At 39.9% G+C, this 24,544-nt stretch overlaps 1 protein-coding gene across 1 annotated transcript in view; it reads right to left on the minus strand.

Annotated features, from left to right (window-relative positions):
- vwde (von Willebrand factor D and EGF domains) overlaps positions 1-24,524 on the minus strand; it is a 29,369-nt gene extending 4,845 nt beyond the window's left edge. The window contains exons 1-24 of the mRNA XM_017696730.2: positions 24,452-24,524; positions 20,927-21,117; positions 19,623-19,854; positions 19,457-19,522; positions 17,775-18,007; positions 15,481-15,570; positions 15,249-15,378; positions 14,272-14,486; positions 13,724-13,797; positions 13,318-13,594; positions 11,905-12,101; positions 10,835-11,538; positions 9,771-9,907; positions 9,389-9,535; positions 5,970-6,074; positions 4,907-5,021; positions 4,290-4,540; positions 3,108-3,327; positions 2,852-2,989; positions 1,862-1,948; positions 1,488-1,634; positions 953-1,318; positions 348-443; positions 168-263 (exon numbers count right to left, since the gene is read on the minus strand). Coding sequence (XP_017552219.2) covers positions 168-263; positions 348-443; positions 953-1,318; positions 1,488-1,634; positions 1,862-1,948; positions 2,852-2,989; positions 3,108-3,327; positions 4,290-4,540; positions 4,907-5,021; positions 5,970-6,074; positions 9,389-9,535; positions 9,771-9,907; positions 10,835-11,538; positions 11,905-12,101; positions 13,318-13,594; positions 13,724-13,797; positions 14,272-14,486; positions 15,249-15,378; positions 15,481-15,570; positions 17,775-18,007; positions 19,457-19,522; positions 19,623-19,854; positions 20,927-21,117; positions 24,452-24,509 — 4,372 coding nt within the window. The 5' untranslated portion in view covers positions 24,510-24,524. The remainder of the gene's footprint in view (positions 1-167; positions 264-347; positions 444-952; positions 1,319-1,487; positions 1,635-1,861; positions 1,949-2,851; positions 2,990-3,107; positions 3,328-4,289; positions 4,541-4,906; positions 5,022-5,969; positions 6,075-9,388; positions 9,536-9,770; positions 9,908-10,834; positions 11,539-11,904; positions 12,102-13,317; positions 13,595-13,723; positions 13,798-14,271; positions 14,487-15,248; positions 15,379-15,480; positions 15,571-17,774; positions 18,008-19,456; positions 19,523-19,622; positions 19,855-20,926; positions 21,118-24,451) is intronic.
- Positions 24,525-24,544: the final 20 nt, after the last annotated feature.

The following is a 24,544-nucleotide window of genomic DNA, read 5'->3' on the forward strand; positions in this document are numbered from 1 at the left end:
TAAATGACTTTGTATGTCTCAGCAACTGAATTTTACTGACCTTGTGAACTATCAGTGGAAGTCCTCTTAATATCTGAATAATGCACCTAATGCAGTTTAAGTTCAACGGTTGTAAGGTTTTAAAAGTAACAGTTAAGACAGTAATATTTATCTATGACAGTGCTCACCTTCCTCACAGGTTGGGCCACTGTATCCTGCAGGGCACTCACAGACATTGGGCTTTACACACTTCCCTCTGTTCTTGCAGTCAGGACGACAAACAGCTGCCAACATCATCAACATCATTTGTTTGAAAGGCGAGTATCATGCAAAGGTTTATGAAAAATGTTGGGTAGAATGTGACTCACCAATGTGGCAGTTGTAGCCAGTGTATCCTTCTTTGCAGCTGCAAGTATTAGGAAGAGTGCACTCCATGTTCTCACCACACTGGTAGCGACATACCGCTGTGCACACAAGACAAACTCAGCCACATATTCAAACATTATGGATGCACAATCATATCAGAATGATATTGAAATCAACATTAATTACTTAAAATTATTGTCACTGGATGGATGTTTAGATTTGATTAACATTTCAAACCAATGTTTGATGATACTTTTATTGTACTTCAGGTTTATGTGATGCCGAGCTACTGTTCCAAAATGCCTGCATTGTATTACATTTTATACAGAAATAAACATCCTGCTTCTGTGTGCTAATGCTAATGCTAATGAGCATAGATGTTCTCCAGATTTTTACGTTTTGTAACTGGTTATGTATTGGCACTGGCAGATATGTATATGAAGATGTTAGAAAATGTCAGTGTCCCCATGTCTCACATAAGTGCACCCCTGTAAAATATCCCCGTCAATTACATGTTAATACCATATACTGCTGGTGACTAAAACTGCATATATTATGATAATCCCTGATTTCTGCATTTGTGTTAGCCTTAGGAGTTAGCGCTAACCTTTGCAGGTGATTCCATCCCCCTTATAGCCATGGGGACAGCGGCCACACTTGAAGTGTCCAGTGGATGTAGGCTCACAAGCCACACCAGAGAAGCAGGGGGAGTCTGCACAAGTCCTGCCATCCTCAACCAACGCAGGCACAAATTCTTCCTCATGCAGCTGCTCTCCAGTCTCAGAAGCTTTAGCATGGTTGATAGTCTGGTCAGCACTGCTTAAAGAGGTTTTTCGGTTAGTGGGTGAGGGTCTCTTCTTGCTAGGGGTTGGTCTTTCAGCTCTCACAGGAGGTTCAGCAGCTTTCTGAGAAGTGGAGGAAGTGGGGGGAATGACTTCAGGCCTGTCTCTTTCTCTAGTACCTGGTGTTTGCCCTGCAAAACACTGAAGGTCAGAAGGCCAAGCTTGATGAACTGAAATGCTAATCGAATCACACTATTTTGAAACTTAATTCCAAAATCAGCCACCATGTCCAAACTACTTTCACAGCACTTTCACTCTCTCCTTCATATGCTTTTCCATCATTATGCTATTGCCACTCACTGTTTGCTGATCTTGAGGTGCAGGTCTGCCCATTGCCATGGAGTCCTGGGGGACAGGGACCACAAACGTAGCCAGCAGATGTATACACACTCTCAAAGCACTGGACTCTTGGATCACAGGGCTGATTGGAGCATGGGCTCTGATTTACTGAGCAGGCAGATAGAAAAAAAATTGAATGGAAGGCAAGCAGAACGATGTATATATATATATATATATATATATATATATATATATATATACACACTGTCAGACGTTCCTGACATTTAATATCAGCATTTAATATCAACGCAATAATGAAAATATATTTTGACAAAATAGAATTTTAGGTCATTTGTAATATTCCCATTGTTTTGTATTGAGGTTTATTATCCTACCTCGCCCAAGGTTGGGTTTAGAATGTCCAAACTTAATTCCCCTGTCAGCTCCCAGGTGTTCTCTATCTACATCAAGCCCCGATTTACCTTTCAAAACAGGATGAGTGAGTTCTGTTACAATACGCTCCATTAATTAGAATGACTGCAATAATGGTCATGATACCAAAGTGGTATTTGTGCACAGTGTTCTTTCACAAGCCTGCTAGGTCCCCATGGTAAACACATTTAATACCTCTTTTTACATTTTATTAATTTTTGTTAATTATATCTTATTCAATGAAACAAGTAGAACATTTATGTCCATTATATTATTAATAAAATCATATCTACTATATTATGTATTATATCATTAGATTCTAAACCATCAATACTATATTTGTGTTTGTTACAAAATAAAAATCTTCACATGTTTGCTGTTCTTGTCATTTTCTTACATCAAAACAAATAGAAAGAAGGCAGACTGGAACCCATTGGAATGTAAATGTAAAATTATGTCCAAAATTTTGTGGACACCCCTTCTTATTAGTGAATTTGGCTGCATTAAGGTGCACAATAGACAATAGAACAGGATGCTACGGAGCAGATGCATATGATGGTCATCAGGTCTAATGCAAAGCGTAGGCTAGGGGGTATGAAGCCCCCCAGCACTGGGCTGTGGGGCAGTGGAGTTGCATTCTCTAGAATGATGGAACACCAGCCAATACCTGTTGGATGAGCTGGAGTGGCGTTTGAGATCCAGAACTAATCATCCATTATCAGTAGCAGAGCTCATAAGCACTCCTTTTAAATACTCTTCATTTTGGAAGAAACATTGGATGAGCAGGTAGTGTAGCTGCGTAATTAATGGTTATTAAAGATTAAATTGTAATGTGTAATAAAATGTTATAACAATAATAACTCTATAGATTTAGGCTTACACTGGAGGCTTTAGTGAGCTTAAACTGCAGATTTCTCAAGGGTTAACGAGAGAGATAAGAGAAAGGAACTTACGGCTGCAGCTTCTTCCATCCCCACTAAGGTGGTCAGGGCAGGGTCCACACTTAAATGACCCAAGTGTGTTTTCACAGGCCACTCCAGGGAAACATGGAGCTAACAGACACTCATCAATGTCCTCCTCACATATCACACCTGCCAGACGAACAGCATCAAAATGACTAAACTGAAGCCACAAATGTATTCATTAAAGCTATAGGAACATATGCCACAGTCTCTTTTAGGCAAAGTGATTTGATTGAGATGTATTTACCGGTGAAACCCTCTGGGCAGCGACATGTGAAAGAATTCAGCCCATCTACACATTCACCCCTCCAGCATGGGTTAGATCTGCAGTCATTCTTGTCAGTCTCACATTTCTCTCCCTCTAGACCAGCTGGGCACACACATAGGTACTCTCCACTGCCAGGAGGGAAGTTAATGTTGGTAACACAGGAGGCTCCATGATGGCACTCACACTGACGAACTGAAACCTGTGAGATATGCGGTTATATTACTCAGATAAAGCAGTCAATCAAAGAGCAGTGTTTTTATGCAATCACAAGTCAAAGGCTGAGATCATTTAGCACAAGAGATGCTGACAGTACTCTGTAAAAGCCAGAAACCACCCTTCTTTTACTTACTTGACGTCCAGTCAAAATGCAATTAACATCAGGTTTTTTCCAGGTATTGAACTGTTGAGAGGAGTCCCATTTTCTCTGTTTTTGAACTCCAGTTTCGGAAAGTCCTGTTTTTCCCACATTTTCATTTGACTTTCTTCTTCCTTACGCAAGTGGATTATCTTATATCTAATCTCCTCAGAAAGAACTCCTGAAAAACTTCTTGTTCTTACTGGCATGTTTTACTGGAAATTAAATAAATAATGGGTGGTCTCTGACTTTTGTTCTGTGGTCTGAAAAGAATTTATTATTGTAAAATGTGATGTGATTGTGGTTAATGAAATACAGATGTGCAGTTAGAACATTTGATTAGCAAACACTAGGATATTCTTTTAAAACTAGACATGACAGAAATAATGTAGAAAGCTTAGATACGTTCATATTGCAGGAAGACACACGGCACCCCCTCGTGGTCATGACAGTTATAAAAATATACACATGCACAATAAGTAGCATAAACAGCAGATAAACAACACTCAGACTAGTTTCAGTCTTAATGTCAAGTTAAATGAAATCTTGCATGTTAAAAAAATAATACAGTAAAATGCTTTCTAGTTGAAAATGGAAGATATTAATTGAAATTGCTTTGTTTAGGCTGCTTTATATGATCACTGTAAACAAAAAACCTCAAACATTATCTGAAGAGATAAATAAGATGCCCTCAGATCCAGAGGCATCTAAAGGAAATTGTCTTCTAGAACAACTGTTCATCATACAGCTTACCTAATTGAGTAGCCAAATGGCAAACCTAAACCAAGTGTGCCTTCCTCACTCACCTCTACTGCCGCCTGAGTCTCTGCATTACAGTCATCTGTTATGGCCAGTTCAAAGGTCACAGGGGAGGATGACAGAGCTTTCCAAATGAGCAAGCCAGCAGGAGAGAGTACTGCACTTCTAGGTCCTGACACCAGTGTAAACAGAACTGCAGAACCTTCAGGGTCAGTGGCTAAAAACTGGTACACAAAGTTTTCCCCGTAAAACGTCCGCAGGTAAGTTTGCTCTGAGTGGAACACTGGAGGCTCGTTTTCTGGAACATAAAGAGAGAATCCTAAAGCTGCACATTACTGTGCACACTTAAGTCTTGATGTTGATTACACTGCTAAACAGAGTTCAGGGCCAAGAAGCATATATGCAAAGATCACTTAATTATTAACCATTGCAAACAATCATAAGCTTTACATGACTACCTCCCCAGATTACTAGAGAGAGAGTAAATGACATTCCTCTTTAATTCAGGAAACTGTGTTGTTAAATATTCCATTACTGTAAGAGCATGAAAAATGCTAGCTTTAGGTTACACTGATAGAGATGAGTGGCCCCTGAGTACATACAGCAGTGGTCAGACAGAATCATGGCTAGCATTTTTAGATTAGACTGTGTCTCTAGACCTTACTCTCACTGATGGACCAGGTATATTTGGCAAGCTCAGGCCGACAGGTAAGGCACAGGCTGCTGGGACTGCGCTCGGCTTCTCCATAACACTGACCATCAATGTTACAGCTTCTGTTCTGAGGATGTGAAACAAACAAACCAAGACACAACCACCATTTACATTTACATTTACAGCATTTAGCAGACGGTCTTATCCAGAGCAACTTACAAGAAGTGCTTTGTCTATCTAGAGAAAGTATCTTTGCTAGTTACCAATGGGTTAGAGAGAAAGACAGTCCTGAGCTCAGATACTGCTAGAAACAAAAGTCCCTGTAGATACCCAAAAAAAGGAACAGAGTTGAACACAGAACTCCACAGGATTGAACCCCAGTCCACAGTGTAGAAGCCAGAGGTGTTAACCACTACACTATACCAACCACCCTACTGTATGCATGTACCACCCATACTGTATGCATGTATACAGCTCCTCCACCCTCCTGATGGGTGGGTTTTACATACATACATAGGTGAATTTTGAGAATTTCTATTGGTCCATTCATCATGACATTTCACATGATGTAAAAAAAAAAAGCTTACTAAATTATTCATCTTTGATTGCAGAAAACACTGTAAAAACATTCCTGTTGGCCATGACAATGATGAATACCAATAAAGCCCTCTACTACTGCTCTGTAAAGAATGATTCAAAGTTAAAAAGTAAGTCATCTGCTTGCCTTCAAATTTTGAGTTCATCAACTGTAAGTCAAAAGAACAATGCCAGCTTTGTCTGATCAATGCAAAGCCTTTGGTCTACACAGCAAAAAAGCACAAACTGTGCTAAATTGTTTCCAGTAGGTGCCTCAAAAATGCAAACACACTTAATGGCTTAGAATCAGTTCTGTGAAAACATTTAACTTCTAACATTGGCCAACAGGACCAGTTCAAAGCATTTTAAGCACAATACTGGCCGGTTTTATGCTCTTTTGATTTATTATTAATGTTTCTTAAATTCATTTAATTTACATGCAATAGTAACTTCATACAGGATTAAAAAAGCAAACTTAAAAGCAATAAACTACACACACCTTCAAAGTGCAGTGAACCCCGTCGCTGAGTGTGCACTCTTGACATGTTCCATCAAACAGAGTAAGAATCTTGGCATTGCTGAAGCTGTAGCCATCATTGGAAACCTGTAAAAACACCGGGAGCAACTCCTGTCACTGTCATAACAAAACCCAAAAATCTCAGTACTCTAATTTTTTTTTTTATCTTTGGATAAGAGTTTGTAAACATTTCATGGTGAACTGATCAATAGAAATCTAAAATCACATTTAACAAATTCTTAAACCTTTAAATCCTTGTTTTTACAGTCTTTGTCCATTTTACCAGCTCCACTTACCATGTAGGTGCACTTTGTAGTTTCACAGTTACAGACTATAGTCAAGTCAAGTCAAGAGGCTTTTATTGTCATTCTGTCTACGTACAAAGACACAGTGGAGTGAAATTACGTTCCTCCAGGAACAACACGGTGCAACAAGGAACGAAAAGAACAAAGTGCGAACGTGCAGACATAGTGTGCAAACATAAAATGTAACAAGAAACAATAAATATGATAAATTAAACAGACATTAGACACAGTAAACAGACAGGACAGTGCAGCACCGACACAACACTCATTCTGGACATGAGGTAGTGAGAATAAGGTGCAGAGATATTTAACATGCTGTGATCCGTGAATCTCGCAGTCAGGTGACATACATAAACACAGCAGCTACCGAGGTACTAAAACAGTGTAAACACAGTGTAGCAGTAATGTTCCAGATAGTGCAAGTACAGCACCAAAAGAGTTGTGTGTGTGGAGTATGTGTGTGAGGGGGGTGGGTGTCAGCTCAGTCCTTGTGAGTTTAAAGACCTAATTGCTTGAGGAACAAAGCTAATGCAGAGTCTGGCAGTGGTGGCATGGATGCTCCAGTACTTTCTGCCAGATGGCAGCAGTGAAAAAGGTCAGTGTGAGGGATGGATGGGGCCGTTCACAATGCTAGTGGCTTTCTGGATACAACATGTGGTGTAGATGTGCAATAACAAGGAATGTGCAATAACTAACTGCTACCTCACTTGTCTATAGTCTGTTTAGAATATATGGTTTTATAGTCATTTTTCTTTATTTTTAAGATTTTTATACTATTTTTCTTAATATTTTCTTTATATATTTTTGCCTTATATTTAATTATTTTGTGTGTAAAGTGCCATTGGACCTCTGCTCAATTTCTTTGTACACTGTGCAATGACAATAAAGGCATCTTATCTTATCTTATTTTATGTCCATGATGGAGGGGAGGGAGACCCCAGCGATCTTCTCAGCTGTCCTCACTATACGCTGCAGGGTCTTGCGGTCTGAGGCAGTGCAATTTCCAAACCAAGTGATGATGCGGCTGCTCAGGATGCTTTCCACAGTCCCCCTGTAGAACATGGTGAGGATGGGAAGGGGGAAATGAGCCTTCTTCAGTCTCCGCAGGAAGTAGAGGCACTGCTGGGCTCTCTTGGCTATGGAGTTGGTGTTGTGGGACCAGATGAGGTTCTCTGTGATGTGGACACAAAGGAACTTGGTGCTCTTGATGATTTCCACAGCAGAGCCAGTGATGTTAAGTGGGGGGTGTCACCTCACACTCTTCGGAAGTCAACAACTCTTAGTTTTCCTTAGTTTTGTCCACATTCAGAGACAGGTTGTTGGTTCCACACTAGTCCGCTAACTGCTGCACCTCTTCTCTGTATGCTGACTCATCATTCTTGCTGATCAGACCCACCACAGTCGTGTCATCAGTAAACTTGATGTGATTTGACCTGTACTTTGCAGTACAGTCATGAGTCAGCAGAGTAAACAGCAGTGGACTCAGCACACAGCCCTGAGGGGTACCGGTGCTCAGTATGGTGGTGCTGGAGGTGTTATTACCTATCCTGACTAACTGAGGTCTCTCAGTCAGGAAATCCAGGACCCAGTTACAGAGGGAGGTGTTCAGGCCCAGCAGGCTCAGTTTTCCAATAAGCTGCTGAGGGAGGATGGTGTTGAATGCTGAACTGAAGTCTATGAACAATATTCTGACATAGGTGTCTTTATTGTCCAGGGTGAGAGCCAGCTGGAGTGTGGTGGAGATGGCATTGTCTGTTGAGCAATATGGGATGATACGCAAACTGTAGTGGATCAGTGAAGGAGTAAGCTGGTCTTTAATGTGCCTCATGACAAGCCTCTCGAAGCACTTCATCATGATGGGACTGAGGGCAACAGGATAGTAGTCATTGAGGCAGGACACTGGAAACTTCTTCAGCACAGGGATGATGATGGTGGACTTGAAGCATATTGGAACGACTGCAGTGCTCAGAGAGATGTTGAATATGTCTGTGAGAACATCAGCCAGCTTTTCTGCGCATTCTCTGGAGCCTGGTGCTTTTCGTGGGTTGACTCTGTGTAGAGTTCTCCACACATCAGCTGTGGACAGACACAGTACCTGTTCACTTGGAGAAGGTGTGGTTTTCTTCGCTGCCGTGCCATTCTGTGCCTCAAACCGAGCACAGAAGTTATTAAGTGCGTCTGGAAGGGAGCCATCACTGTCACAAGCAAGTGGAGGTAACTTGTAGTTGGTGATGGCCTGGATGCCCTGCCTCATGCGCTGTGTCAGCAGTGTTTTGAAATATAGGTCATCTATTTCTCTGTATACTTTATTACCCCTCTTTTTCACTGTTTCAATAGTCAAGCCCCCCACAGAACCACCACAGAGTTTGGGCGGTGGACCATTCTTGGCCCTGCAGTGACACTGACACCACTGACACTGACAATACCATGGTGGTGTGTTAGTTTGCTTTGTGCTGGTACGAGTGGATCAGACACAGCAGTGCTGCTGGAGTTTTTAAACCCTGTCCACTCACTGTCCACTCTATTAGACACTCCTACCTTGTTGCTCCACCTAGCAGATGTCTCAGGGACAGTAACTCATCTGTTGTGCACAGTTTGTGTTGGTCATCCTCTAGTCCTTCATCAGTGGTTACTGGATGCTGCCCACAGGACGGTGTCCAGCAGTCCAGTCCAGCAGTGACACTGAGGTGTTTAAAAACTCCAGCAGCACTTCTGTGTCTGATCCACTCATACCAGCGCAACACACATGAACACACCACCACCATGTCAGTGTCACTGCAACGCTGAGAATGATCCACCACCCAAATAGTGCCTGCTCTGTGAAGGTCCTGACCACTGAAGAACAGGGTAAAAGGGGGTAACAAAGTATGCGGAGAAACAGATGGACTACAGTCTGTAATTGTAGAACTACAAAGTGCACCTATATAATAAGTGTGTATTGTAATAGTAAATGGACAGTGAGCGTAGAAACAAGGAGGTGCTTTTAATGTAATGGCTCATGGGTGTGAGGTGAAATGGAAAAGTTTTTCTTCTCTTATAGGGTTACTGTTTTTTGACAGTATTTTAAGTGACATTATTCTAAAAGCACTGACCCACCTTGATTTGCCAGCGAGTGACTGGTGGATGTGGGCCATCAGCAGACTGCATGTCTTCTACAGGGAGCTGACACTCTAATGCAGAAGAGCTGAGGAACGATGCAGGAACCATCAGAGAATCACCAAGTGACCACTCACCATCTACTACCTGTACAAACAGCAAACATAATACAGATTCTGCAAGAGGTGTCATTACCACTTCAGTCCTCATTTACTGTAATCAGTGAATATAATTATTACAATTAATAACTGAATCATATGAAGAGATGTACAAATAACTTTTGAAATGCACATGGCTGATATTTGTAAAAATAATCCATTAAGAATTGTAAAAAGAAGTTTTGTCTGAGTCAAACTGGATGCACTGGGAAGAAAGATCTCACCTTCTCCTTCATAACCTCACATTTCAGTTCAAAAGCGTTTCTGAAGCCCTGTCCCAGAACTCGGACGGTAGAGCAGGAGCTGTGTCTAACATCACAGAGTCCTCCACCCTCCAGCTCAGTGATCTCTGAAGTCTCATCTGAAAAAAATGAAACAGAGAAGACATGTACCAGAGATGCCAGTAGAGCTTTCATAAACTGACATGAGTCTGACAGTAATTACATATAATGTGGTGGGTAAACAAATATCTACTGCTAATGCTGTTCTACTTTCCCAATATGCACACAGAATGTCTCAAACAGTCATCTGAAAAAAAAACACCCTCAGTCAAATGACATGTTTTGTTAATTTTAAATGACAACAAGTTACACAATCTTAACAGGGAATAAACTTAAACATCATTTTCCTGCAAATTTCAGCTCTTGTTTCAATGTTTAACATTGGAATAAAACATAAAATCTAAAATGTGTTTTGCACAGGCCATTTTTATGTTTCATTTTTCCCCAGTGTGGTAAATGAAACAGTAATTGTGCATTAAAATGTGCCAAAGTGTGTTTTCTGCAGGGAACATGTTAACTTATTTTCATAACACATGTAATTTGACCAGGGGTGCCAAACATTTTCATATGACTGGAGATGATTAAAATAAATAAATAAATAAATAAAATAACTGCATTTTTCTTACCTTTAAACCCCTACAGCTCTAAAGGGATTGTTAGAATTTTTCTATACATTCAATTTACATTACATACATTGCAGTGTACATTATAACATAATTACATATAAAATTACACAGTTAGTTATACCACGAATTACATTTACATTCTGCATTCTTTATGCAGTACAAGACTGTATGCTTTCACCTAGTTCAAATTATGAACCACTTCCTTTTCTACTTATACAAATGTGGTATTGATTGCAAGTTTAGAATCACAACTGTTTCCAAGCAGCTATGAACATCAAGTAAACAAAATGCTGAAAAAGGCATTTTAAGGCATACATGTTTGGGGGACCTAGGAGGGCGTTTACTTGTTTTTACAGAATATTTGCCTGCCTCTACACTCACCAGAGACGTGGCTACAGTCATACGAGCCAAACCCAGGGAAGCATGTGCAGCCTCGCTCAGTGCACTGTCCATTGCCACTACAAAGGTTGGGGCACCTGAGGAAAGTTAGTATACTGCGGAGCTCCTCCCTTCTTCCCACCTCCTCCACAAGTCTCCTCTCACACTCATTCTCCAGCAGGGGCACAGTGCCTATCAGCCAGGCCTGGTCATCCTTCAGCTGCAGGTCCAGCACACACATTTCCAGGGCATGCTCCATCACTCCAACCAGGAGATCACCACAACCCAGTCCAGCAGTGGAGTTCCGCAGGGCTCCCCTGCAGAGTTGCCGGGCAGCTGGCTCCGTCAGGCCAGATTCAGTGGGCCAGGCTGGTGTGGACAGTTCAGGCTGGTTAGACACCACATGGTCCTCAGGGAAAAAATAGGTAAAGCCTTCCAGGTCTGACTGACTTAGACTCTGATAAGCTGAGGAGAAGGAGGCTTGTTTGACGGTCTGATAGCTGATGTAGTCTGCCGTGACATCCAGAGCAGGGATGATGGAAGGAGAATGGAGGTGGGCCAAATGAGAGCAAGAGGAGGGGCTAAACTGAGGTCGGGCTCTAAGGCCTGACTGGCGGGGCTCCTGATTACATTGGCAGTAGCGCTGGGTGTTTTGGGTGCCCTCATCGGGTGGGACCTTGTCAAAAAGGCTGGTGCTTGGTGTTATCCTAGCAAATTACAAATATACTTTTTAAAAGCTCACAGTTACAGTTAAAGCCAGTAAAAGATTTACACTGAATGCCAAATTTAGAGAGGGCAGCAACATTTTGTAAACAGATAAATTTATGAAAGTTCATGCCTTATTAACTTTGACTATTTAAGCCAGGCAAGTGCAGTGATGTTGATGTGATGCGGTTCTTTACAAACTATACAGTAATGGACTAATGTCAATGGAAAACGTACTAACAACATACTGTGTTCACCAGTTAAATAATTAATCATTTATTAAATTAGAAAGAAAGAAAGAAAGAAAGAAAGAAAGGAAGGAAGAAAGAAAGATCCTAAATCTATGGTTAACAAAAACTCCTACCCACCTCCATGTGTTAATGAAAGAAGCGCTGTCTTCCACGGCCTCTCCTCCCTCCTTGTGGTAGTCATTGAGTGGACGTCCATCAAAGGTTCCACACAGGCCCTCAGTGTGGCCTCTATCAGAACTAGGGGCCCTAACAGTCAGGCTCATGCCCCAGTCAGCCACATCTGCCCGCACAAATGTGTCTGAAGAAAATGACAGCTAGAACCAAGAGAGAGCATTTAAAGTACTTTAAAGACTACAATTCCCCAAACATACAAGTTTAGCTCTTCACATAAAGATGATTAAATGATCACTAGTTTTGATATTATTACAGCATTGTTCAAATATATTAAAATATTTAAAAAGCAATAAAAACACATTGATGTCACATCAAAATTACTGCATTTACAGACTCCTATATTACTTTATAACACCAAAAAAAACCTACAATATAAATAAATATTTCATTGTCCAAAAACAAACGTACAGCATGTATAAATGAAATGTTTGGTTGATTTACAAATTAATTTAAAAATAACTTTTTTTCACTTGTAAAGTAAGTTTTTGCATTTTTTGGAAAAGAAACTTTTGTATTTTTTCTGCATAATTTATATTGTGTAAATTTTATGATACACACTCAGAAAAAATGGTACCAAACTATCACTGGGGTGGTGCCCCTCTTGTCACTGGGGTGGTACCTTATGTCAGGGAACATAATTGTACCATATAACGTTGAAAGAAACATTTATTGTATTATTATCCTGTCTGCACTCCAGAATTTTATTTTATTTTTTAAACATTGTTAGGTTGTGAAAAGCTACCAACATACCTTTCTCATAGGAAGAAAAAAACGATTTAAGATAAACAGATGGACCTTAAAACCACGGCCGTACCTTTGAGGGTACATTTACATTGTTTGTATCTTGAATGAAAACCGTATCTGCTTAGTACCTTTTTCAGACAATGTTAATGGACAAACAGAAATGCACCCAAATTAATTGGAATAAATTCTTCTACATTAATGTGCATTAAAATGATCTTTGCCACCTTGGAAAAAGCTACTATTTTGAAAATACATTATTTTTTGGACCGTGACTAGATAAAATCTTTATGTATCACCGCCACTACTACTGTCTACTGATCAGATTATAACCATGTAAAACGTTTCTGTTGTGGCAAGGGACTTGTAGAGAGACTATACGCTATTAAGCGCTATTTTTGAAAAATGTGTTGATCATACTGTCTTATTAAATGAGTTTGTGTTTTATATCATGATTTATCATTATAACTGGTAACTGTCTCATCCCTAAAGCCACATACTTGCCACATACTTGCGAGAGCAGACAAACACAGTAACATTAACTCAATATGAAGAGAACATTAACACTGTTTAATATAGAGAACAGGTGATATAGTTCAGGAAATGGTGACTCACAGTGACTTTGCGGCCCTGATAGGACTCAGTGATGCGGATTCCACTCTTCACCAGGCTTCCACTCTTCACTGTCAGGCGTGGTTTTGTCTCTCCAGCCAAGCCGTTACACATGTCAAAAGTGATAACATTGCCACCATCTCTGACTGCAAAGCCACACACACAGGATGTGGGGTGGGCTGTCACACTAGCACACTCCCACTGACGCACGTGCACCTCAAATGGCCGAGCTGAGCTCCGGTACAGCACAAAAGTGCCTATCTGGAAATTATCATACCTCCTGAGAACAAAGAGCAACAGATAAATAGATAAACAGATAAGTAACAGCCCTTGTGGTATCTTCACTTCTTACCATGAGATGCACAAAAGAAATAAGGCTGTAATTATGATTATAGATGCATTACTGTACCTGCCATCAAAGGTGATGATGTGTGGATCAGTGAAAACATAACAGTAAGCAGATGGGATGTCTTTTACAATTATCTGAAAAAAAAGTAATAATGATAATAACGTATATAAATAAATATTTAAGAATATAAAAATATAATATAAAATATTAAACAAAGCATGACACATGACACATTAGTATAGTTGGTTGCAAAGGTTTGGCAACCCTGGTCAAATGACACATGCTTTTGATTTTCTAAGTGAAAATATGAGAACACATCCTCTACAGAAAACCTCTGCACATTTTAATGCACAATTAAAACTAATCCTGTTTATCTGCTGAATTTAACATATTGAAGAAAAAAATGAAATAAAATGTGACATGTGCAAAGTTATGGCACCTACATATTTCATTGTTTTCCCATATGTTAAACTGTATTTCCTTGTAAAGAATGTGTAATCTGACCAGGGGTGTTCAAACTTTTGCACATGACTATTACTATTTTTCTATTCAGAACAACAAGGTTTTAAAAAAGATATAAACTTTTTATATTTGATTAATAAAACAACCTGCACATTTTGAGGTGTGTATCCATTCCAGAGAAAGTTGGTGCTGACTATAGGCTTAATGTAAATCTGGGTGCTTCTGTCTCCATCTGTGATGGTGTCAGTGACTGGGCTGTAGTGCAGCAGTGCCTGACCGCACACTCCACTGTGGCATAACGCCTGAGACAGCTTCACCTCGCAGGAGGACAGAACCAGGTCGGCACCCAGAGACTCCTCATCTGAGCAACACACAATATTTTAGTTACCCATAATAATGTATTAGGACAGACTGGACCTGTTTAATAGTTGATCACACATGGATAATGTTTTACGTCAGAAATGAGAGAAATGCTATTGAGACAGTCAATGATGAAACACTTACACTAACATCGGCATGAAGGGGAGAAACTAAACTGCTGTGGGCCAAACAGGTGAATATATGTAAATAAGACAGTTTTCATGACAGCACAAAACCAGTGAGTTCAAAACTGACTGTTTTAGTGGCTTAGTTTCTATATTTGGACTGTATGAACTGAGGAGTGAAAAGCATGTTTTGACACTATAACAATGTTTACATACTACACCAAACTCTTACTGTGGTTATTTCAAAATAATTCACTGGAATGTGCTGCAAATATTTGTAAAATGTACTATGAATAACAAAGCATTCGGTAACGTACCATAAATAATTCACAAGTACTGCACTGCTTAAAGTGATGTGCACGGTAAGATTAATAGTTCATTTAACAGTGTTTATTTTACATAAATTACTGGTAGCAGAGTTGCCTGGAAGGTCCTACTGCTGCAGCAAAAAGCCAAAATTCTGCAAACACTATGATAAACAATATAGTGCTACTTCATCAATAATATGTTGTTCTTTACTGTACTTCTTCAAGCATTGCACATGGGTGAACATTGCAATGTTCATTAATTATCTACTTTAAATACAAGGCAAGGAAAATGCAGTTATAATTTGAGTGTAGGGTAGTATACATGTGTACCTTGGCTGCTGGTGCTGAGTTGTAATGGAAGTGTGCATGTCTCTGAAATGCAGGGTACAGGAACAGTGCTTTCTATCACCAGCTCATACTCCTTCCCATCCTCTGAGATGGAGGCAAGCTCAGGCTTCAGCTAAGACCCAACCCAACCAAAGAAGCTATGATGTTATAAGTTGTGACGCAGAGTCCATTCACACTGATAAAACAAACGAAAAAAGAATATAAGGTAACATACCCGAATCCCAGCAAAGAACTCCTCACTCTCCACTGAGAGACCCTGTACATCTGGAGCATCCAGAAAGAAACTAGAGCAACTACAATAGATCTGAACAGAGTGAGAGAGTGAGAGAGAGCAAGGATGGAAAAAGAACATGTTTATATGTATCAGAGAAAACCGCATTTTATGGTGACCTCTGATAATGTTGTAGTGGAATCTTAATTCAGTATGCATGCACCTGTAATTTACCTATACATTAACCCTACAAAAACAGGTATTTCTGTGGTGCCATGAAACAAGTATTTGCCCCCACCTGATTTCTTCTGTTTTGCATAAATATTTTTCATACTTTATTGTTTTTGATCTTGATTTGTCGAAGGAAAAACACCACCAACAACTGGCCCAATACGAAAAAGTAACTTAAACTTAACTATTAAATTAACCAATTTATTTGATAATTAGGATCAATTAAACTAGACATACACCGTTTCTCAGAATTTCAAAAGCTCTGTGACTCAACTGAACCACAGTGAGAGCCAATATATCCAAATGGAGAAAACCTGAAACAGTGGGGATTCTTCCAAGAAGTGGCTTGCCTAATAAAATACCTCCAAGAGTGCAGCAATGATTCATCCAGGAAGTCACAAAAGAACCTACACAAACATCTAAGGAAATGCAGGCCTCACTCATCACAGATAAGGTCAGCCATCATGATCCCACCATTAGAAAGAGATCAGGCAAAAATTGTATTTATGGGAGAGTTGCAACCAAGCAGAATGCAAACCAAGATGAATGTAAAGGCTTGTCTCACATTTGCCAAAACACACCTTGATGACCCCCAAACCTTTGGGAGTATTGTTCTGGGGGCAGAAAGAGGTCCTGTTACATCGGGCATAAAGCTAACACAGCATTCCACAATAAGAAAATCATATCAACAGTAAAACATGGTGGTGGCAGCGTGACAGTGTGGGGACACTTTGCTGCTTTGGGGCCTAGACGACTTGCCAATTGACAGGACCATGAATTCTGCGGTCAAAAATGGGTCAAAAAACTGTAGACTTCACTACATTGCCTTATTAAACACATCTGATGCTCATTCATTAATTTGCAGGGCCTTCATGAACTGAGTTTAGATCGTTAGATGAGGGTAAACGTTGATGTCTGCAGCACTTTGGCCTGGAAGGTCCCCAGACTGACATGTCTCCTCTACAGTAATGTGAAAGACTAATCCCAGTTATAGGAGGCGTATGGTTGCAGGTGTTGTGATGGCACAACCAGTTATTAAGTTTACATGGGGGCACACGATTACTTTTTCAGATGGGGTATTGCAAAACATTTTTCTTTTAAAAAAGGAATGATCTTTTAAAAAATGTGTTCATGTTCATCTTATCTTACAAACACAATTTTCATGGCATTTTTGAAACCTTTTAGTGTGACAAACATTCAAATATAGCAGAAATCAGGCAAATGCTTTTTCATGGCATTGCACCTTGTGTCCACACTCACTGGCCATTTTATCAGGTACACCTTCCATGTAAGAGCGTTTTGCTGGCTTACTGACTGATGACTGAATTACTGACTGTAACTGCTTTCCATCTGATCATCCATCCATCCATCCATCCATTTTCTAAGCCGCTTCTCCGTCAGGGTCGCGGTCCATCTGATCAGAAGGTGGAAATCCTTTTTGTGCTTTATTGTAAAGCACTTTGGTTTTATATGTGCTATATAAATAAAACTTACTTACTTAATATCTATCTTTTGTCTTTTTCCATGCACAGTGTGTGTTAGTCACCTTCTGGCCCTTCATCAGTGGTCAGTGTCAGTTTCTGACAGGACCACTGCTAGCTGGATATTGTTATTGCAGGTTCCATCTATATTCCTGTGTTCTGATTCTCAGCTTGGCTGTCAGACTCTACACAGACAAAACTGAAGAAACAAATCCATCAATAAACTTCACTGCATTATTCATACTACTGGAAAAGTAATGTTATTAAAGACTCAGACTAACAGTGAGGTGTTTAAACACACAGTAATATGTCATTGTCATGTCAGCAACAATGCTGACACAGCAACAGAGAATGGTCCACCATCCAAATGATGTCTGGACTATGGTGGACCTGTGGTGGTCCCTTTCCATAGATGGATGAGGTAGAGAAAAGGTAAATCCTGGAGCAACACAGAGGGTACGATCAGTACATCTAAATCTATATGATAGGTGTAGCTGATAAAATAGCCATTGACTGTAAATACAATACAACTGTATGTGTGTGCAGTGTATGTAGTCATTAAAAATGATTGTATTGAGCGGATACCCTGTCTCCTAGTCGCAGGTTGATGCCATCTAACTCAATGAAGGCAAAGGTCTGTATGGTGGTCTCCTGCCTGAGATCCTCTTTGCTGCTGTCCGGGGACAGACGCCACCACGTCACAACATAACCCAGAGAACTGTTCCCACTGAGACCATTAAACATGCACTTTAGGTACACACTGGTTCCCGACAGCTCAGCCACAATCTCAGGCACAGAGGGAGATGGGGGCTGCTTATCTGCAGGAGTAAAAAAATCACAGTTAAAGATTTTATACAATATCCTCAGTACAAAGTTCCCCACTAGGGTTGCTAACGTAGACAACAATAATGTGTATGACACCAATGTATGTGGAGTTTCTAAATAACAAAATGAAGAAGCAAAGAGGAAATGGCTAAGACTGTTCTGAATTTAGGCAACATTGCCATTGAAGGCACAATCAAGCCAAATGGCTTATATAAAAGAAATACATCACAAAGCCATTTCTACACACATCCTGCTAAAACTGAAATCAGGCTGTAATTATTAACTGTCTATAAGCTCTCAAAAGACACGATCATAGTGATCAGAAGCTCTAGGTGGGTGTTTTGTTGCCTGTGTAGTTACGGAGAGCCTCTACTGGGGCCCATCGACACCAGCTGAATGATCACTTATAACCTGGAACCCATGGCAACATCTCAAGCTGCCCCCAACACACAAACACACATGCTAAGCTCATTAAAGAGAGGAACATTCCACAGGCTTGGCAACTCTGGCCCTAATTATTTTGGTGCCTGTATGACCAAGAATTCCTGAAAGACAAATGAAGTCTTGAAACAATCCAGATACCAAAAACTGATTTAAAAAAATCAGATTCAAAATTGAAAGGCAAGTGAATATTCCATGCAAAAAACATCCATTAACATTCTTAGTAAAAATAGCTTGATAGAACTGTACAAAAGAGCATGACATAGAAACAAGGATTGAAACTGAAAAATGCATTGCATATTCACAAAGTTCTGCTTAGTTATGTTATAGATAAGTTTTATTATAAGGTTTTCATCACCCCCGCGACCCTGACGGAGAAGCGGCTTAGAAAATGGATGGGTGGATGGATGGATGGTTTTCATCACTGGTGAAAACTCCATCAGCTGGAGATGAACCCATTTGAGATGAACCTGATCTGTCCTGTTGCACCTAATAATTATTTACATGTACATATAATAATCATCATCATCATCATATAATTTTGTATTGAATAAAATCACAACTGACATTTCAAGTTTTTCAATTTTACTGTCATCTGTCAAAATGTACTAAAATCATTAAGATATAAATTGAAAGAGGTCTTAACTGATATCTAAACTGTACATTCTTTAAAACCTAGATGACAAACTGATGCAAGATTCACCAGGAGGTCTTCTTACCCCAGGTAGGGAGGCCCACTATCGGGGCAAGAGGGCTGTAAAGAAATTCTTGTTTGTAGCATAACAACAGAACAGCCTGCTGTTCCAGTTCATTTCCCGACAACAATATCATCCTGTAAATGCTAAACTCATGCACAGATAATATGGTTTAGCTTTACAGTAAATGGGCACTGTTCTTAAGGGGAGCGTTTTCCCTAAGTTTCCTCTACATTTTATGTCTTCATAACTCTGCAAAGCCTGTAAGGTGAAAGTTGCAACGGCCATGTTATTTGGTTTGCTTACCATTGCAAGTTCCATCTGTATTCCTGTGTGCTGGCTCGCAGCTCAGCTGTGTGGAGTCTGACATTTCTGTGCATATAAAATTAAAGAAATAAATGCATTAACGAACTTGACTGGAAAAATGATTAAATGTGTTATCTGTGGAACAGTGTGAACCCAGATGACTTACCCTCAGCGCAGTAAGCCATACAGCCCTGTGTAGGCTGGAGCAGGTACACGAAGAACTCCCCACAGTTACGCACAGACACAGGCAGCCGGAACAGACAGCAGTCCTTACTGGGTCCATTGAAGAACTGCCAGGTAGCACAAGCGGTCAGCTGCTTTACTTCTAGGGCCTGGGGGAGACTCTCCCCCTCAGCCAGAGAGAGCCAAACAGGAGCTTGGGTTCCACAGTGATTCACCTAGTGAGATCACAGAAAAACAAAAGATAAGTTCAATTGTAAGTGTTCTCTGAGCGGGCCAGTACTGTAGGGCTTTGGAAAAAGAGCATATAGCAGTCACATTACAGTTACAGTAAAGCTCTGAATGTGTATAAACAAAGTTATTCCTAAAGTACACCAATCCACCTTTGAGATAAAGCAAGCACGATTGAAATCAGTTTAAACTGGAAACAGTAGATTTTTGCTCCAACAATGCAATAAGCAGTTGGTCGATTTGTCTGTGATGCAATTTTATGAGGTAAATAACACGAGCCAAGTGCGTGCACTAGTGCTGCATGTTTAAGCTTCTGCTAAACCAACACCAAAATGTCAAGGCATAATTACCATAAATCACTACATCCAAGGTAACTGTTAAACAACCAGTTACTGTCAATGTAGTGCTATATTTGATTCATGTTATTTAAATAGGTAACTGATTTTTAAATGCAACAGAAGTGTAAATTGCAAGTACTGAAAAAGTGCTACTGTGTTTCATGTGTTTATTTAGTCCAGATAGTGTTAAAACTTTGGGTTAAAAAATCTAGATGCTAATAAAAATCAGCTATTAAGAAATCATAATCAGAATGGGCCAAAAAAATTAATGCTCACCTCATCCTTAACAGTGAAATTTAAATATTGTAAACAAGACACCAGAGGTTTCATTGCTTCCTGCTAACTATTTGAAACCTATGCAGTTGTACAGTATTAGAATTATTATTTATCAGCAAATAAATTGATTTGAAATCATTTAAAATCAGTAGTGTTTATTGGTGGTGTAACATAAAAGGCTACTTTATTTAGTAAGATTTAGCTTTTAGGTGTAGGTGGCTTACCCTTACTGTGGCCAAATTAGAAACACTTACATCTCTGATATCCACTGCAATGATGAGCTGTTCTATTCTAATCAACAACGAAAATGTTCTTCTTGTTAACATCTGAGCACTTGAAGCATTTACCAACTACTGAATTTACAACTAGAGATTAAGCAAGGTCTTGATAAAGTCAGATCTAGCTTTTGATCTCAGCGGGGGCAAATGAAACATATTTACACTACCTCCACACATTTGGTGGGCATACGGGCTGGTTTATCAAAGATCTGGAACTGGTACCACCCAGGAGCCAGTGAGTGGTCACAGATGAGCTTCTCCTGCAGGGCTGACTGGGGCAGCTGCTGAGAGGTGAAACTTGTGCTCCGGTAGGGGTTCTGCAGAACAGTGTGACCCCCTGGACTGCACTCTGGAGGTACTAGGAAGGTATATACATACACACACAAAAAACCCCACAAATGAAACATGTACACAGATTCTAAAATGCAGAATGTGCAGATTTCCATAAATATCTGACCATTCAGAGCACAATGATCACACAGAATGCACAAAAAATGTATTTGATGACCACATCTGAAATGGCACAGATTAGTTGAATGAATAACCTGGAATCAAACAGAAATAGAATCTATTCTATTTATTAGGATGTAACAATGCAATGCATCATGTTGTATCATAATGCATTATGTCATATTGCTTGGTTGTATTGTGGCTTGCACGTCTGCACGGGGCTACAGCATTAGCTTGCTGTTAATGCATTTGCTTGTGGCTGTGGTTGTTAGATGACATTTCCTGCTGTTTGTGTTTGTTTTTCACACCAAATCTGATTGTTTGATTTGATTTTGTTACATTACAAAGAACAGCTTTTGTTTAGAGTTTCTAAGCTACTAAGAAACCAGGTAGAACTCCTTTGCCCCATTCTAAGGTCTCTGTTGTACTTTTATAATGTTTATACTTTTATAAAATTGCATCATTTACATATAAACAAGGACACAAGGAAATAAGGGTAAAAAAATTAACCTCCTGCATTTCAAGAAGATTTTGAACAACATCAGAAAAAGTTACAATTTCCAATCAATTTTTGATTGGATTTGGATTTGATCCATTCAGGTCTTCAACAAACATGGGACCATAGGCAAAGTCTGTGTGAAGACAGGATCCAGAGCCCATAGACTCTGAAACATTATTAGACATGTCTGGAGAAACAGTTTCCCTTGAGAAAGAAGTTTGTGAACACTCCAAACCATCGGACAAGCCTCTGACGAGTGCCATAGACCTCCACCACACAAATCTATTATGTCTACCTCTACCTCAAGAGACATACCAGGCCATTCTCGCACCTTTACAAAGGTAGTGCTTGATCTGAAATTGGTAAAAGGTCTCCATAAAGTTTTCTCATGTGCTAAAAGGAAATAAACAGGCGCTAAAATGAAAGCAGCTACAAGCCGCGTTCAGCACAATGTCAGATCAGAACCTTCTCCTGTCTCAATGAGTCCTCTAGACCTATCACAAATTGGCAGCAGAAGGAGTGAGAGGAGATGAGGTGTAATGACCAACATGAAAGGGAGCAGGCAGCTAGAGTCACTAGGCTTAGCCAACATACTGACAGACAGAGAAATGTATTCACTGGAGAATGGTACCAAACAGATGACTAGATTTGACTGATAGTGCTCTGTAATGCTAATCCTGGTCATATTCACAAAGCTCCTCAGAGTCGGAGTGCTGATCTGTGGATCTGAGGATCCATTTCTGTCAGTGAAGTCAACCTAAATGACAAAAGAACCTGATTCCAGATCACCACTTCTACTCTGAGGAGTTTTGTGAATACAGTCCCAGTCCCAGTTTCTATTGTTTGTTATATATACTAGATAACAGTATTCGGTCCACAGTTTCCATATGAGTGCATCCATGGAAAATGAATATAAAAGTAATATAAAAGGTCAAGATTACTTTTATTATATGACATTGTCAGCAAAGTCTACTAAGGCAAATTTCTGTCTGTTCCTGTTGTCATCCACATAAAAAGTGCTGTCAAGTCTAAGAAGTACAAGCATGAAGGAACTTAGCATGAAGAGAAAACAGATTATCACGTTAAAAGTTGACCTTATACATGTATTAATGTTACTGGCGACCTGTCCAGGGTGTATCCTGCCTTCCGCCCGATGACCGCTGGGAGAGGCTCCAGCACACAACCTCCACCCCCCACCCCCGCCGCGACCCTGAGGGAGGAGCAGCTTAGAAAATGTATGGATGGATGTATTGATGTTGCCTGTTTCACTATTTCTATTCACTGTTGACTGACAATGACAATACTGACACTTTATGACAGAGGTGTACAAATAGACACAGAGGTGTCTGCATGTTTTCATTTGAATCAGGACCACATCTGATCAATTGTTTGAAGACTAAAATCAATAATAAACATGTGTTTATTACATGAGTCAGGTGTGCTCCTGTTGGTTTGGAATAACAACCTGCAGCCACTCTGACACTTTGTAGGTAATACTGGACATCCTTTGTAAGCATGCAAACCAAATGGATGATAAGTATGCATGAGTGAACACTGGAAGTAAATCAGCAGACTTACAGAGATTCACGTGCAATGGAAATGGAATGGAAACAAACTCATGGAACTAAATGCCAGCGTACCCTGAGAACAACGTCTCTGCTGTAGGGCATATGATTTGGCTGTATAACCAGGTAAAAAAGAGACTTCCATTCAACACCAGTGGAACAAATTAAAGGAGAATTCCGTACATAAACAAAGTAACTTGAAGTTGTTTGATATGAAACAGTACATTGTAGATAAAACTTTTTCTTTACAGTGGTTGTAGGAACCAGGAGTCTACTTTATATTCACTATCCAAAACAGCCAATGAATTTGCACGTCTTCTGGATTTTAATATGCTATGTTGATAAAGGTAAAATAGTCTGAAAAATCAAGTTTTCTGTGCGGATTGTTTTGCTGTACAGCTCTCTGCATGAATGGATTTAAAAAATATATTTCAAACTAAAAATCTCCTCTCAAATCTACTGCAAAGCAATGTCTCAGGCTTAACCTTCATGTAATAACTTTCTATGAGGCAGACGAAGAATTGCACATCAAACTACTTCTGCCTTTATTTATATCACAACCAATGATTTATGCAGAAATTTAGAACAAATTATGGAGTTCCCCATTAAGAACTTAAGAGCTGAACCACAGAGATATAACCTGGGTGTCACAATCAAGACACTGAGGGCAACCAATAAAAATGATGCTGAATCTACATTCTGATCATAGACTGGAGAACGTATTTCAAAAATACCTATTGGATTATTAGGAATAATATATTTGGGCTATTTACAGTAAACAGTAAATACATCTGGGGCTTTAAAGTGCAATTCTGCTAAAATGCCTTGTTTGAAATGCAGTATGCAGGGCACTATGAGAAGCCTCGTTACAGGTAGATGAAATAGTTTGGTGGGCTTAGAATTTCACACAGATGCTGGAAGACTATCAGAGCTAGACTAGACTGGCATATTCCAAAAACATGCAAACTGACATCGACGTCCTGGGAAAAGGGCGGAATAACTGACATAAATTAATTACAGGCGAGGCAGGTTCACGTTTTATGTGAAAAACGTCGTCATGTAAAGTCCAGCTGACAGTATTTCAGGTTGCAGTCTGGTCTCGAAACAGTCTTCAGGGTGTTAAGCTGTTCCGTATCAAGCCGTAATGTACAGTAAAGCAGCTCAGCGAGCAAACTTACCTGCCTGAGAGCCGTCGGCGTAGAGAACCAGAGCCAGGTAAAAGTAATCCAGCCACATTTTCAGACCCGCTGCACGTACTAGCGAAGTTTCAC

Source organism: Pygocentrus nattereri, chromosome 17, assembly GCF_015220715.1.
Source record: "Pygocentrus nattereri isolate fPygNat1 chromosome 17, fPygNat1.pri, whole genome shotgun sequence".
Classification (NCBI taxonomy): Eukaryota; Metazoa; Chordata; class Actinopteri; order Characiformes; family Serrasalmidae; genus Pygocentrus; species Pygocentrus nattereri.